Below are 14946 nucleotides of genomic sequence, written 5' to 3'. Positions count from 1 at the left end.
TATTTACTATAATGCTGTCCGGCTCCATGGCTAAATGGTTAGCGTGCTGGCCTTTGGTCACAGGGGCCCCCGCGTTCGATTCCGGCAGGGTCGGGAATTTTAACCATCATTTGTTAATTTCTCTGACATGGGGGCTGGATGTATGTGTTGTCTTCATCATAATTTCATCCTCATCACGATGCGCAGGTCGCCTACGGCTGTCAAATCGAAAGAACTGCACCTGGCGAGCTGAACGTTCTCCCGGCACTAAAAGCCATACGCCATTTCATTTCACTATGATGCTGTATGGAAATGTGTACAGAACCATGGTTTGAGTACCAGGTTTACAAGCCACTTCCCACCTCATACACCACCTACTGCAAAATTGTGGCTGCTGGTGAAATATGCTCTTACCATCTGGTCGTGTATTAGGAAAGGAATGGGGATGTGGTGCGGGAGAAACAGTCTTCATCCCATGCACTCCTCTGATTCCTTCCAACTACCACTTCCTGTTCACACGATCGCTATTTCCCATTAACCTATAAATCGCAATGACAATACACAAAACTCAGGGTCAGTTTTAAAAAAATGCTGGTGTGGATTTAAGGAATGATTGTTTTTTTTTCCATGGCCAGTTATATGTAAATTGTTCACGTGTACGCTCTCGTGACAGCCTTGTGATTCTACAACCACAGGGGAGAAAAATAAATGTAGTTTACAAGGAAGTTTTATAAAGAAACCTAACTTCAACAACAACCACCTTGAACAACACAATTTGAACGGCTGTAGAATATAAGTGTGACTGGCTGTAGGCAAGGGAGCCTGCCATTATAATGAGCACTCGCCAACTTGAACGTGACTAGAAGTAGGAAAAGAGGCCTGCCATTGTAATGAAAATTCTCCATATTGATTGTGACAAGCAGTAGGCCTGTCATTAGAATCATAACTCCCAAACTTGACTGTGGCAGTAGCAATTTGGGACCTGTCAGTGTAATGACAGCTTTCCCCGGATAACATCAAGAGCAATGCAAACTAATTAAATCTCACTCACAACGTGTATAGTATTTTACTCTGTATTACGTCCGGGTGGGGGTGTGATAAGCGCCATGCAATTGTAATTATTTATGGAGGAATATATATTTCATTTTCATAAGCGATAAGATCATACTGTACATACAGTAAGAGCAGGCCAGGTCAAGATGGTATGGTGAAACATGCACAGACTATTGTCTCCACTGAGATTAACAAACACAATGAACGGCAGAATTAGAATTCTCAGAAATTGTGACAAAGGGGGAAAGAGAAAGGCACGAGTTGTTGACAAGTTGCGGAAAGTTTTCATAGCCCCGGGCAGAATAGGTAGTGGCGAGAGTGCAGAGAGCCGGGTGCAAATTTCTGAGAAATGATGGCAGGGTATCACCATGTACTAGCGGGAGTTGAACACGGGGTTGGCACTGGAAGAAAAAAATATGAGCCTTCCCGGTCACGTGGTTTAAGTGGAACAATGGAAAAATTCACTTGACCAAAGCAAGGCGACAACTTCGTATTGTAAGAAGCACTAGCGAGGCTAACTCCGCAGATTAAACTGATAGAAGGGAGTGAGTTATCAATTCAGAATAAGGTGGAATTTAGGAGCCTTACTATATTATAAAACTTATAAAAAGTTAATAATTGCGGGAGATTGCATGGTGTAATTCTGAGAATTCATGAATCCTATCCGATGATTGGCTGGAAGCAAAGGACGCCACAATAGAGCGCGAAATCCCGAGCCGGGATACGGGAGCTAAATTCGCTAATATATCCATTACCAGCGAACGATAATAGTTGAGAATTGGTATAGAGCATTTGAGAACATAATTACATCATTGGATATCATATTTAAGCCACCGGCAAAGGCGCAAATAGTCATATGAGGATATCGGGACTGCGCGTCCTAAGATTACCTCCCTTGAACTCGGAAGAGAGGGGATACAAGTATAAATATGAGGTCGTGGACAAGGACTGGAAACTACTTTTGACGAAGCGCTCGGGCTGATACCACGCCTGGGGTGCGTGACAACTTCTGATATTTTGTTCGAGCCGTGATTACGCCAGGGGTGCGTGTGTGTACTTACTCATAGAGTAGGGTTCGAAGTATTATATTGTTACATAGTACAGTGATTCATGACGTGATGTAGCTCATATTACAGTCTTGAGCAGTATACTAGTATGAAGTGTTTCAAATACACAGGACTCAGTAAAGCATAACTTACGGAGTGTGAAATTCTACCAACAGATTAGGAAGTGCGTTACGTGAGAACGGTCACGAGTGTTTATGTCACCTAGTAAACAGTCGATTCTAAACTGATACCTGGTCAGCTACACGAACGTGAGACAGGAAATTCAAGTGCGCGCACGGGCCGTTGTAAAGGGGATCCCGAGGTATCCCATGTTCCTAGTGTCCGGGAAAGGAATGAAGAATGTATATCTACATTAAGTGGGATTGGAAGGGTGGGAGGGGGAGTGTTCATTCTGGTGAAAGAAGAATTTGTAAGCTACGAAAAAGTTAAAGATGAGACACATGAAATTCTAGGTGTAAGGCTCATTTCTAAAGATAATAGGCAACTTGATATATTTGGAGTGTACAGATCGGGAAAGGGTAGCACTGACGCGGATTCAGAATTATTTGATAGGATAGTCAGCTATGTGGGAAACGACATGGAAAGAAATGTGATTGTAGCGGGAGATCTGAATTTGCCAGATGTCAATTGGGAAGGAAATGCGAACGACAGGAAGCATGACCAACAAATGGCAAATAAGTTAATATGGGAAAGACAGCTGATTCAGAAAGTGATGGAACCAACCAGAGGGAAAAATATCCTGGATGTCGTGCTGATAAAACCAGATGAGCTCTATAGGGAAACTGAAGTAATAGATGGTATTAGTGATCATGAAGCTGTTTTTGTGGTAGTTAAAAATAAATGTGATAGAAAGGAAGGTCTTAAAAGTAGGACTGTTAGGCAGTACCATATGGCTGATAAAGCAGGCATGAGCAGTTTCTAAAAAGTAACTATGATCGGTGGAAAACGGTAAATAAAAATGTAAACAGACTCTGGGATGGGTTTAAAGAAATTGTTGAGGAATGCGAAAACAGGTTTGTACCATTAAGGGTGGTAAGGAATGGTAAAGACCCACCTTATTATAATAGAGAAATAAAGAGACTAAGAAGGAGGTGCAGACTGGAAAGAAATAGAGTTAGAAATGGCTGTGGAAGTAAGGAGAAATTGAAGGAACTTACTAGAAAATTGAATCTAGCAAAGAAGGCAGCTAAGGATAACATGATGGCAAGCATAATTGGCAGTCATACAAATTTTAGTGAAAAATGGAAGGGTATGTATAGGTATTTTAAGGCAGAAACAGGTTCCAAGAAGGACATTCCAGGAATCATTAATGAACAAGGGGAGTGTGTATGTGAGGATCTTCAAAAGGCAGAAGTATTTAGTCAGCAGTATGTAAAGATTGTTGATTACAAGGATAATGTCAAGATAGAGGAGGAGACTAAGGCCAAAGAAGTAATAAAATTTACATATGATAACAATGACATTTACAATAAGATACAAAAGTTGAAAACTAGAAAAGCGGCTGGAATTGATGAGATTTCTGGGGATATACTAAAGATAATGGGTTGGGATATAGTACCATATCTGAAGTACTTATTTGATTATTGTTTGGTCGGAGGAGCTATACCAGATGAATGGAGAGTTGCTATAGTAGCCCCTGTGTATAAAGGAAAGGGTGATAGACATAAAGCTGAAAATTACAGGCCAGAAAGTTTGACATGCATTGTATGTAAGCTTTGGGAAGGCATTCTTTCTGATTATATTAGACATGTTTGTGAAATTAATAACTGGTTCGATAGAAGGCAATTCGGTTTTAGGAAAGGTTATTCCACTGAAACTCAACTTGTAGGATTCCAGCAAGATATAGCAGATATCTTGGATTCTGGAGGTCAAATGGACTGTATCGCGATTGACCTGTCTAAAGCATTTGATGGGGTGGATCATGGGAGACTACTGGCAAAAATGAGTGCAATTGGACTAGACAAAAGAGTGACTGAATGGGTTGCTATATTTCTAGAAAATAGATCTCAGAGAATTAGAGTAGGTGAAGCTTTATCTGACCCTGTAATAATTAAGAGGGGAATTCCTCAACGCAGTATTATCGGACCTTTATGTTTTCTTATATATATAAATGATATGAGTAAAGGAGTGGAATCGGAGATAAGGCTTTTTGCGGTATGATGTTATTCTCTATAGAGTGATAAATAAGTTACAAGATTGTGAGCAACTGCAACGTGACCTCGAAAATGTTGTGAGATGGACAGCAGGCAATGGTATGTTGATAAACGGGGTTAAAAGTCAGGTTGTGAGTTTCACAAATAGGAAAAGTCCTCTCAGTTTTAATTACTGCGTTGATGGGGTGAAAGTTCCTTTTGGGGATCATTGTAAGTATCTAGGTGTTAATATAAGGAAAGATCTTCATTGGGGTAATCACATAAATGGGATTGTAAATAAAGGGTACAGATCTCTGCACATGGTTATGAGGGTGTTTAGGGGTTGTAGTAAAGATGTAAAGGGGAGGGCATATAAGTCTCTGGTAAGACCCCAACTAGAGTATGGTTCCAGTGTATGGGACCCTCACCAGGATTACCTGATTCAAGAACTGGAAAAAATCCAAAGAAAAGCAGCTCGATTTGTTCTGGGTGATTTCCGACAAAAGAGTAGCGTTACAAAAATGTTGCAATGTTTGGGTTGGGAAGAACAGAGAGAAAGAAGAAGAGCTGCTCGACTAAGTGGTATGTTGAAATAATAACATTAAGTTATTTATTAGACCACCCAATCAATACAAAATCGTCTTGGATGATTTACATAAATTTGTTAGCTAATAGTGGGACATGTTTCGCCTTCTCTGAAGGCATCATCAGCCATAGTCTTAACCTTAAATTAAAAATAAGCGTCTAAATAACATGTAGTGATGAAATGAATTTTAAAATCTTGAAGAGATTTGAAGTAAAATAACATTAAAAATAACAATGATGGTTTGAAAATACAATGTGATGAGATACAATAGTGGAAGTATTAACAAAATTAACCTTAGAAGGCTGCTAAAATAAGTACAATGGAATAAAACAACAGATTGTTATACAACAAGTAGTAAGATTGCATAAAAGTAAAGTTGATAGTAATGGCGGTTATAATTAGACGATGGCGAAAAATCTTATGTAATCAAAGTAAAGAGGAGAGAGTAAAAGTCAAAGTTAGTCGAGAGATCCGAAGTTCATTATGATCTTGAAGATAAAGGATGAAAGTCAGATGCATATGGTGAAGTTGTAGAACACGTTGAGGATATGAAGTTGGTGAATAGAAGTTGAAGAACAGTTTCAAATAGGATCACTATGGACCATCTCAAAATTTGAAGTGATGTTCAAATGTTGTAAATTGTGAGTTTGTAGATATTCTAGTTGAAAAAGCATATACAAGTGGAATCACTTGACGGTGACAAAGATAGCTTGTAATATTATGAGTAAGAAGTATTTGCAACAGTAGACTTCTTGCTACGTGTGTTATATTTTAGCAGCCTTCTAAGGTTAATTTTGTTAATACTTCCACTATTGTATCTCATCACATTGTATTTTCAAACCATCATTGTTATTTTTAATGTTATTTTACTTCAAATCTCTTCAAGATTTTAAAATTCATTTCATCACTACATGTTATTTAGACGCTTATTTTTAATTTAAGGTTAAGACTATGGCTGATGATGCCTTCAGAGAAGGCGAAACATGTCCCACTATTAGCTAACAAATTTATGTAAATCATCCAAGACGATTTTGTATTGATTGGGTGGTCTAATAAATAACTTAATGTTGTTATTTCAATCCATTGAGTTATAACACACGTAGCAAGAAGTCTACTGTTGCAAATACTTCTTACTCATAATATTACAAGCTATCTTTGTCACCGTCAAGTGATTCCACTTGTATATGCTTTTTCAACTAGAATATCTACAAACTCACAATTTACAACATTTGAACATCACTTCAAATTTTGAGATGGTCCATAGTGATCCTATTTGAAACTGTTCTTCAACTTCTATTCACCAACTTCATATCCTCAACGTGTTCTACAACTTCACCATATGCATCTGACTTTCATCCTTTATCTTCAAGATCATAATGAACTTCAGATCTCTCGACTAACTTTGACTTTTACTCTCTCCTCTTTACTTTGATTACATAAGATTTTTCGCCATCGTCTAATTATAACCGCCATTACTATCAACTTTACTTTTATGCAATCTTACTACTTGTTGTATAACAATCTGTTGTTTTATTCCATTGTACTTATTTTAGCAGCCTTCTAAGGTTAATTTTGTTAATACTTCCACTATTGTATCTCATCACATTGTATTTTCAAACCATCATTGTTATTTTTAATGTTATTTTACTTCAAATCTCTTCAAGATTTTAAAATTCATTTCATCACTACATGTTATTTAGACGCTTATTTTTAATTTAAGGTTAAGACTATGGCTGATGATGCCTTCAGAGAAGGCGAAACATGTCCCACTATTAGCTAACAAATTTATGTAAATCATCCAAGACGATTTTGTATTGATTAGGTGGTCTAATAAATAACTTAATGTTATTATTTCAATCTACATCATCAATACGGACCAAAAATGATATTTATTACATGTAAGTGGTATGTTCCGAGCTGTCAGCGGAGAGATGGCGTGGAATGACATTAGTAGACGAATAAGTTTGAATGGCGTTTATAAAAGTAGGAAAGCTCACAATATGAAGATAAAGTTGGAATTCAAGAGGACAAACTGGGGCAAATATTCATTTATAGGAAGGGGAGTTAGGGATTGGAATAACTTACCAAGGGAGATGTTCAATAAATTTCCAATTTCTTTGAAATCATTTAGGAAAAGGCTAGGAAAGCAACAGATAGGGAATCTGCCACCTGGGCGACTGCCCTGAATGCAGATCGGTTTCGATTGATTTGATATAGATACAAGGCCGAGAGTGTAAAATTTGTGAGTAGAATTCAGGGTGGAAATTATTTCAGAGTGCAACAGTTATTTTATTTGTTTTTATTAAAAATGTGTAAAGTTGAAAAGGGTCGAGGATTAATTCTTCAAGCTGGCATGAATACCAGTGGAATGCAGGGCTAAGACTGGACGGGGCCTGTGCTTCTCGTCCGGCTTAGCAGACTACAAAAAAAGAGATGAGTAACCTTTTCAAATATTTGTAGATTGCTATCGTTAGGGGGAGGAAATCATATTATTTTATCATGGTAACTTGATTGTGAAACGAGCCGTTTCCGGCTCGTATAAATTCAAAGATAGATAGACAAAGGGACAAATTAATATGTACATGATTAGATCGAACACTCATCATAATTTTGATTATTAAATAGAGTATAGTAGGGTTGAGTTATTCATTCAAGTGCTTGAGTTGTTTGATATGATATGGAGCACGTTTCACGTAAAGATAATGTTAATATTCATTTAGAAGTGCTTCCAAAGTGTTTTTCCGTTATCGGGTGTTTTATAGATATTAAGGCATGTTGTTAAGATAATCCAGAGGTAGGGTTGCCAAGTGATTTAAACTGTTGTGGGACGGAATGAAGTCCATTGATTTGTTTGTAAATATCGCGAAGTTCGCCAGTGGACAAAATAATAATAATCTGTAGAAGTGTCGGAGTAATAAATTAATATTGGGTAATGTGTAAAGGCGTGTTTAATAATAATCTTTGAGAATAAAGGCACGGGCCTAGTTGGATAGAATGATTGCAAATTAAAGTAATTTAAATGTGGAGATATTATGTGGCATGAATATTTTATTTGGACAGTGAATCCGATTTTAACATTAATTGTTGATTTAAAGTTTTTTTGGACTCCATAATAATCATAAATAATTTTGGGTAGAAACGAGATAGGCATTTTGATAATATGGTCATGCTATGTTTGAGGCCCAGAGTGATTTGAGCCAAAAATTGAGATTTGGAGTTTGTGGGACAGAAATCCGGCCCGAAATAAAAGTGAATTGTACTGATGTTGATGAAGAAATAGATGGATCTTAAGGCCCACATAGAGGTTGTATTTATATACCGGTGTACTGAGTGGCAAAATAGAGTCCACACACCGAGGGTTAATTAGTGAAAATGTTTTGAAGAGTTCCGATGGATAAATGGACTTCAAAATGTAAAAGGAAGGAATAATTTAACACTTGCAGAGATTGGAGGTATTTGCCCAACTGCGAGGTGTTATGGGATTTGAGAATTGTCTTAGGAGCATATGGTCTCCATGAATTAACGACAGTACGAAAATAAGGTTGCGGGTTCGAACACTATTATGTCCCGACCGATGTAAATTCGGATCTTGGTGATTTCTGTTTGGGAGAGAACGTATGTGACTAAATTATAAAAATTCTCGAAAGAATAATAATATTAATAATAATAATAATATTCCAAGTAAATCATATCTGGATTGATTAGTGCCAAAATAAATCGGAATTGTAAAAGGGGTTATGCGTTAAACATATTAAGAGTGGACTACCGTGTAACAAGCGAAATTATTTTTTTTAAAATTAATAATAATAATAATAATAAATATTTGAAGAAGAAGAATTTTTTTTAATTTATGAAAACAATAATGATGGTGGAAATTGAACTGAAAAAATTGAAATTTTCAAACCACTTTAATAATGATAATATTTGAAAAAAAAAAAGAAAGAAAAAAAAGCTACTTTTTTTTTTGAAGAAGAATTTACTTTTTTATATTTTGGACATGATGATGTTGGGAGTTGAAATGAAAAATTTGAGATTTTTAACTAATAATAATAATAATAATGAGAACATTTGAAGAAGGAGAAGAAGAATAAAGAAAGGAAGCTTCTTTTTTTATTTTTTTGATGAGAATAATAAGAGCGAGAAGTTGAAGTATTATAGCGAGGATGATTACAGGTTACGATAATCACGATTTCCACTATAATTAACATCATTTTTTTTTTTTTTTTGCTACTTGCTTTACGTCGCACTGACACAGATAGGTCTTATGGCGACGATGGGATGGGAAAGGCCTAGGAGTTGGAAGGAAGCGGCCGTGGCCTTAATTAAGGTACAGCCCCAGCATTTGCCTGGTGTGAAAATGGGAAACCACGGAAAACCATTTTCAGGGCTGCCGACAGTGGGGCTCGAACCCACGATCTCCCGGATGCAAGCTCACAGCCGCGCAATTAACAACATTAATAATAATAATAATAATAATAATAATATTATTATTTTAATATTTTTATTTTATTTTATTATTTCGGATGCTGATGAATGATACTAGGGAAGTCAGCTGGCGAATTAACATAATAATGTCAAGTTGTTGTGAATAATAAGTTAAGTTAGTAGTTGTAAAATGAAGGCAAATCCCTACATCTGGACCATTAGGTTAGAGTCGCTTTGTCGTTTCCTTCAATAAACGATTAGCATATCTTGGTTAGGAACCCGGGGAGAGTTTGTAGTTTCCCGGGTTGGTCTCATCTCAATCAAAGTGGAGGCGATAACATGGTCCATGTGATCGCGCCTACTTAGCCAACAGGTAATTGGTCCACGACCAAAACTGGTCATGGTGTTAACGAAGGTAAATCTGATACCTTCAGATATCAACGGTTCCACCACCCAAATGGAAGGGTGGTCAAAAGTGATAAATATTATGTAATCATTTTTCAGGAATAATTTGCCAAATTACCGGCAAATCAAGGGTCAACAGATTTTGATTGTGTGTAAAAATTAATTTGTTTACTTAAATAAAATGCGATATCAACGGTTCCACCACCCAAATGGAAGGGTCGTCAAAAGTGATAAATATTATGTAATCATTTTTCAGGAATAATTTGCCAAATTACCGGCAAATCAAGGGTCAACAGATTTTGATTCTGTGTAAAAATTAATTTGTTTACTTAAATAAAATGCTCCTTTAGCATTTGCAAGGAAACAGTTCCAGGTTCTTGTTCTTGTAGAATAGTAAACCCTTGGTGACCGTTTGAATATCTGTCCCCATCCCTAGGATGGAGCCTTCATAATTTCCCTTTGATCTGAATATATATATAATTTGTGTGTTTTATGATGAGCCTTAAAGATTAGAGTGTCCCGTTCAACCCTGTAGTACTGATTGGATGGCGGTCTTACATTTAGTTTGAGATCTTATATCTCAAAATATATTTTTTTATTGTTTATTAGTTGCGATAGATTCGGACCGTAACACTCCCTGAGATAAATGCTGGTTGGGACTCAGGCTTTGAGCGGGTACAGTATACAATGCTGAATTCCGTAGCAAAGCATGGGTACATGAGCTAGTACAGTATAAAAACAGAATGTTATTGCTTACTATAACTTTTTTTTTTTAAAATAAAATTAAGACACATACCGTGGGCTGAGTATCTTCTGGAGTAGGCTTTGGGGGACTCTTGGGTGCTGCTATGAAGTTCCGCCTAGGTCGGCCTTTGACCCAACCTCTTTTCCTCTTCACCGGCCTCTCGGTCTGTTCTGGTGCCCGATCCAGGACTGGTGTTTGTTGATGAAGGGATGGCGGGGACAAAGGTGGGGCAGTACCATTGGAATTATCCCGAACAGCTACCAGAGGCTCCAACTGGATTTCTGGTTTTAGTTCAGGCATGGGACACTCCTCTGTGTCTTCAATAGCAGACCTAAAGAAGAAATATTTGAATAGTGATTTCTTAATACAATCATGTTTAACATGAAGCCAGTAACTTTTGACATTGCTACATCACTTATATGCAAACCAATCTGTGTTCCAAAAATGAAAGCGAGTTGAATATGTTTCACTATTTCATGACCTGGACATCAGGGACAGACTGAGAAACAATGACTTCGGTTATTAACTGCTGAAAGGACTGTTAAGACATAAAAGAAAATAAGGTATATATTGAAGAGAGCGTTTGAAGATTTTCTTTTCTCCCCACAATTGGCTTACGTCGTACCAACACAGATAGGTCTTATGGCAATGAAGTGCCTGTGAAGATATGGAAATTCGTTGTCCTTCATGTTTTCGTCTTTGTTCTTGTCACCAATGTCTGTTACTCCTTTTCTCACTAACCTGACATTGTTGTTATTCTACTGTATCTTCTCATTCATGCTCCTATTTCTCTATGTATGACTACATTTGTAACTTATCTCTCTCTCTTTCCCTTACTTACGGAGAACTGTTGGGTTACTTTCCTCCTCCTGTTTACGCCTTGCACCTCTAGTCTTTTGTATCCAACCCTATATATTTTTTAGCTCTCTCCTTACTCTCTACAAATGAAATAATGGCAAACCTAACACTCTGTTTTCGATTTTCTATTTTTCTTATAGTCACAATGAATACAGCGACCTGGTCCTCCATCATCTTCCCTGGGAAGTGACCTTTCTTCTTCTTCTTCCATTCTTAGCACTTGTCTAATGTTTCATCTCAGTGGACAAGGTAATTCTGCCTGCATGCTATGAATATCTAAATAGTTCTGAAAAGTTCTCTTGAAAGCTGCTTCAGAAGCATTCTTCTTTCTAGCTCGAACCATCTTTGAGAATATTTGTACACAATAAAACAGTTCCATCCTGTGATGTTAATAGGGCAAAAAACACCACGAGTAGCCAGCGGTTACTTCTTGATGACCTGTATTCGTCATCAATCTTGACACTTCTTTTTGTTGAACTATAAAAGAAATCAATTTCAGTTTATGGTCTGTATTAAAAATGATAACTTTTCAATAAAATTGATAGTCAAAAAAGAATACATTTAAGGTTTCATAATATATCCATTTTGAATATCAATTGTATCGAAAAGGTGGACTCCTCCTCCTTTAACCTTTTCGCTGCTGAATTCTCGGACAGGCTGGTGCGACCCCAGTGCTGGACTTTTTCAGTGTAAGAGAAGGCCTACTGGCCTTAACTACGTCCGTCCGTCCGTCCGTCCGTCCGCCCATCCATCCATCTATCTATCTACCTATCTATCATAAAATATTATTGCCAATTTAAACATAAAATACAAGCATTAACTACAGAATAATATTTTGAGACAATATTTTAACTCACCAGTTTGTTCCTATAGTGTTGGAGACAAGTTTTTGTTTGGGACCCATGGTTCGATTCCACACAAGGTTTAAATTTAAGAATTTCATTTTTAAGTCCATATTGAACTGGGAATAATAGATAAGTAACATTAAAAATCCACCTTTTCAATACAAATATTAAACTAAATAAGTTATAACATTTACCTGAAACCATTTTCGATGCTGGTGAGCATCATCTTCAGCCAAATATGAGAACAGGCAATCGTAAATAAACATATCATCATTATATCAAAATAAAGCCTGACTAGTTGGCTGAATGGTCAGCGTACTGGCCTTTGGTTCAGAGGGTCCCAGGTTCGATTCCCGGCCGGGTCAATTTGAATACAATTCATGGCAACCAAAATATTTTATTATATACAAGGGGTAATTTCAGTGGAGTTATAGGTCACTTCGACTACATACATATCAGAATTACGTGTCCCGATTGTCAGAGAGCTGTCACATACATAAACCAGGAGGGATTCACTTATATTTACTGCCAAATAAACACACAGAATAGTGAAAACTAAAAAGTAGGGATTTATATATATATACATATATATATATAAGTTTTCGGCAACCATCAGATAGGAAAAGGTAAGTGGTGGTGATTATGGTTTAAAGAGGACTGGAGAAGAAGAGCCGTGGCCATAACAACAGCCCTAGTATTTGCCTGGTGTAAAAACAGGGAAACTACGGAAAACAATCTTCATGGCTGCCAATGATGTGTTTTGAGCCTACGATCTCCAGAAAGCAAGCTACCTCTATATGGCCCATAAAACATGCTGAGTTACACACTACTATTGCTTCAGCTACCCTTTGTCGACGCTACCGTATTTATGAGTAGATTACACTCACTGCAACAACGCTATAATGAAAGCTACAATTCCCCGTACGGTGGCGTGTCACTTTAGTGTAGATAATATTATGAGATTTAATTTCCACCGAAAGCAATACTCTTATCTGTGGGCAAGTCATGCTCAGCCATATTTGAGTAATGTGTAGGAAGACAAACAGCTGACTGACGTTCAGCGCGCGCACCGACGAATTTCATTGGTTGCAACAAGCAAAGATTTGCACGAAAGTAAGCAATGTCTAGTTAAACATCGACTGAACATTGTTTATGCAATGGAAGATCGTGCTTGATTTAGAGCTTGTTTAGGTAGACAATGTCTAAGACTTAAAACTAGTCATCGTTTCTGCAATCGGCCCAGAATCTCTGGCTGGGATTAAAAAAACATTTACAAATCCACCTTCTCACAGTTCTCAGTCTCTGGTCCAGGCATTTTCCGGACAGTCTAGGCAAGTCAGTTTGGCATGGATTCCACATACAAACTTCTTACAGATTGCACACGTCTCATACGTTTTGTTGCCAGTCCTGGAGCACAGTGCACATCTTTTTCGTTTTCTGGTACAGTCGTCTTCCCGAGGCCCCTCGGAGTGGATCCGTTTCTTTCAGAGTGCGTAGAATTTCCGTCCTAAGCTGACGGCTAAGATTTCCAGCCAGCAAACGGGTCCTCATAAACGGCGTAACAAATTCCTTGGCGAGTTTCTTTCAAGAACTGTCTCCTCACCTGATCCTTGTCTTTGTTGTTCCAGGAATAAACAAATAGTGCACTGATAGCTGTCAGGTCCATAAGATGAAAAACTGCATTAAGGGACCACAGAGTAACTTCCCGACATTTCATCAACTACGTCAATCCCACCTTTCGTTAAATTGTAGAACATAGTGATCTCTGATTTCTTTGCATCACCTGTGGTAGGATCAATAGATATACTGTGGTGCATCGTTGAAATTAAGATGACCTTTCCTTTCTTTGGTACGTAGGATACCAGAGTTGTAAGATTCTCGCCAAATCCAAACATGGAAGTATGTACCTCACGCCCCGTACTTTTCACAAAGCAAAGAGTAAGCAGTGTCTTATTTTTTTTAATGGTACCAACAGTTGTTAGGTTATGTTGCAGCAACATGTTCTGAGCAGGGAAACGCTTGTGAACCAGCTGTCGTGGGTGACATTACATCCACTTCCTGAAATAAGTAATACAAGCCTCATTACAACTTCAGCAGGAGTTTGTGTGATATGATGATACTGACCTTGTAGTTGTTTCCCCAAGTAGATCTCCATATTCAGGACGTAGAAAGTGCGAGCATCAACAATGGAAAACACCTTTATGCTGTACTTAGCAGGTTTGTTTCACATGTACTGACAAAAGAGACACCTGCCACAAAATCCCCACAGCATTTCATCGACTGTGGTATATTCCGATTCACTGAAGTTTGCTTGACACTTAGCTACAATGTATTAAAAAACCTTACGCAGTGGAACGAGTTTATCACCAGCAATTCTAATGTGACGATCCCTTTTATAGTCAAAGCAAAGAGCTCTGAGAAGAAACTGGAAGCGCTGCTGAGACATTACAGATCGAAAAATAGGTTCTCCAGTCCCATCGTCACTCCACATTTCATCCGTGTTCAAGTGAGACGATTTCAATACTCCTGCATAAAACAGAAGTCCTAGTAATGCTTTTATCTCCTCTAAATTTGTGTTCTTTGAGTCTCTTTCACATTTGTAATTGCCTTTTATTATATTGTTGTATATATATTGGTATAATCAACGATCTTCTGTACAATGTCATCTGTGAAGAAACAATACCATGCTTTCATTGGTGTGTTAGCCTCTTTCACTGCTCCTTTGCACCCTGGAAGATGAGTCACAATATTCCGGCGTCTTGTACGGACTGATCGTGTAGGTTCAGCCATTTTCATTTAGTGCCGCCTTCACCAGTGTAGTTACCTCTATAAAGCAGTGGGATGCCATCAT

The 14946-nt window shown here is 37.7% G+C and overlaps 1 protein-coding gene across 3 annotated transcripts in view; it reads right to left on the bottom strand.

Annotated features, from left to right (window-relative positions):
* The window catches only part of enok (enoki mushroom), a 516902-nt gene that overhangs the window by 54258 nt on the left and 447698 nt on the right, over positions 1-14946 (bottom strand). For all 3 annotated transcript variants that reach the window (XM_067138427.2, XM_067138428.2, XM_067138429.2), the window contains exon 14: positions 10444-10723. In XM_067138427.2, the coding sequence (XP_066994528.2) occupies positions 10444-10723 (280 nt within the window). The remainder of the gene's footprint in view (positions 1-10443; positions 10724-14946) is intronic.

Source organism: Anabrus simplex, chromosome 1, assembly GCF_040414725.1.
Source record: "Anabrus simplex isolate iqAnaSimp1 chromosome 1, ASM4041472v1, whole genome shotgun sequence".
Classification (NCBI taxonomy): Eukaryota; Metazoa; Arthropoda; class Insecta; order Orthoptera; family Tettigoniidae; genus Anabrus; species Anabrus simplex.
Note: the sequence above shows the minus strand (reverse complement) of the source record. Positions and strands in the feature narration are given on the sequence as shown.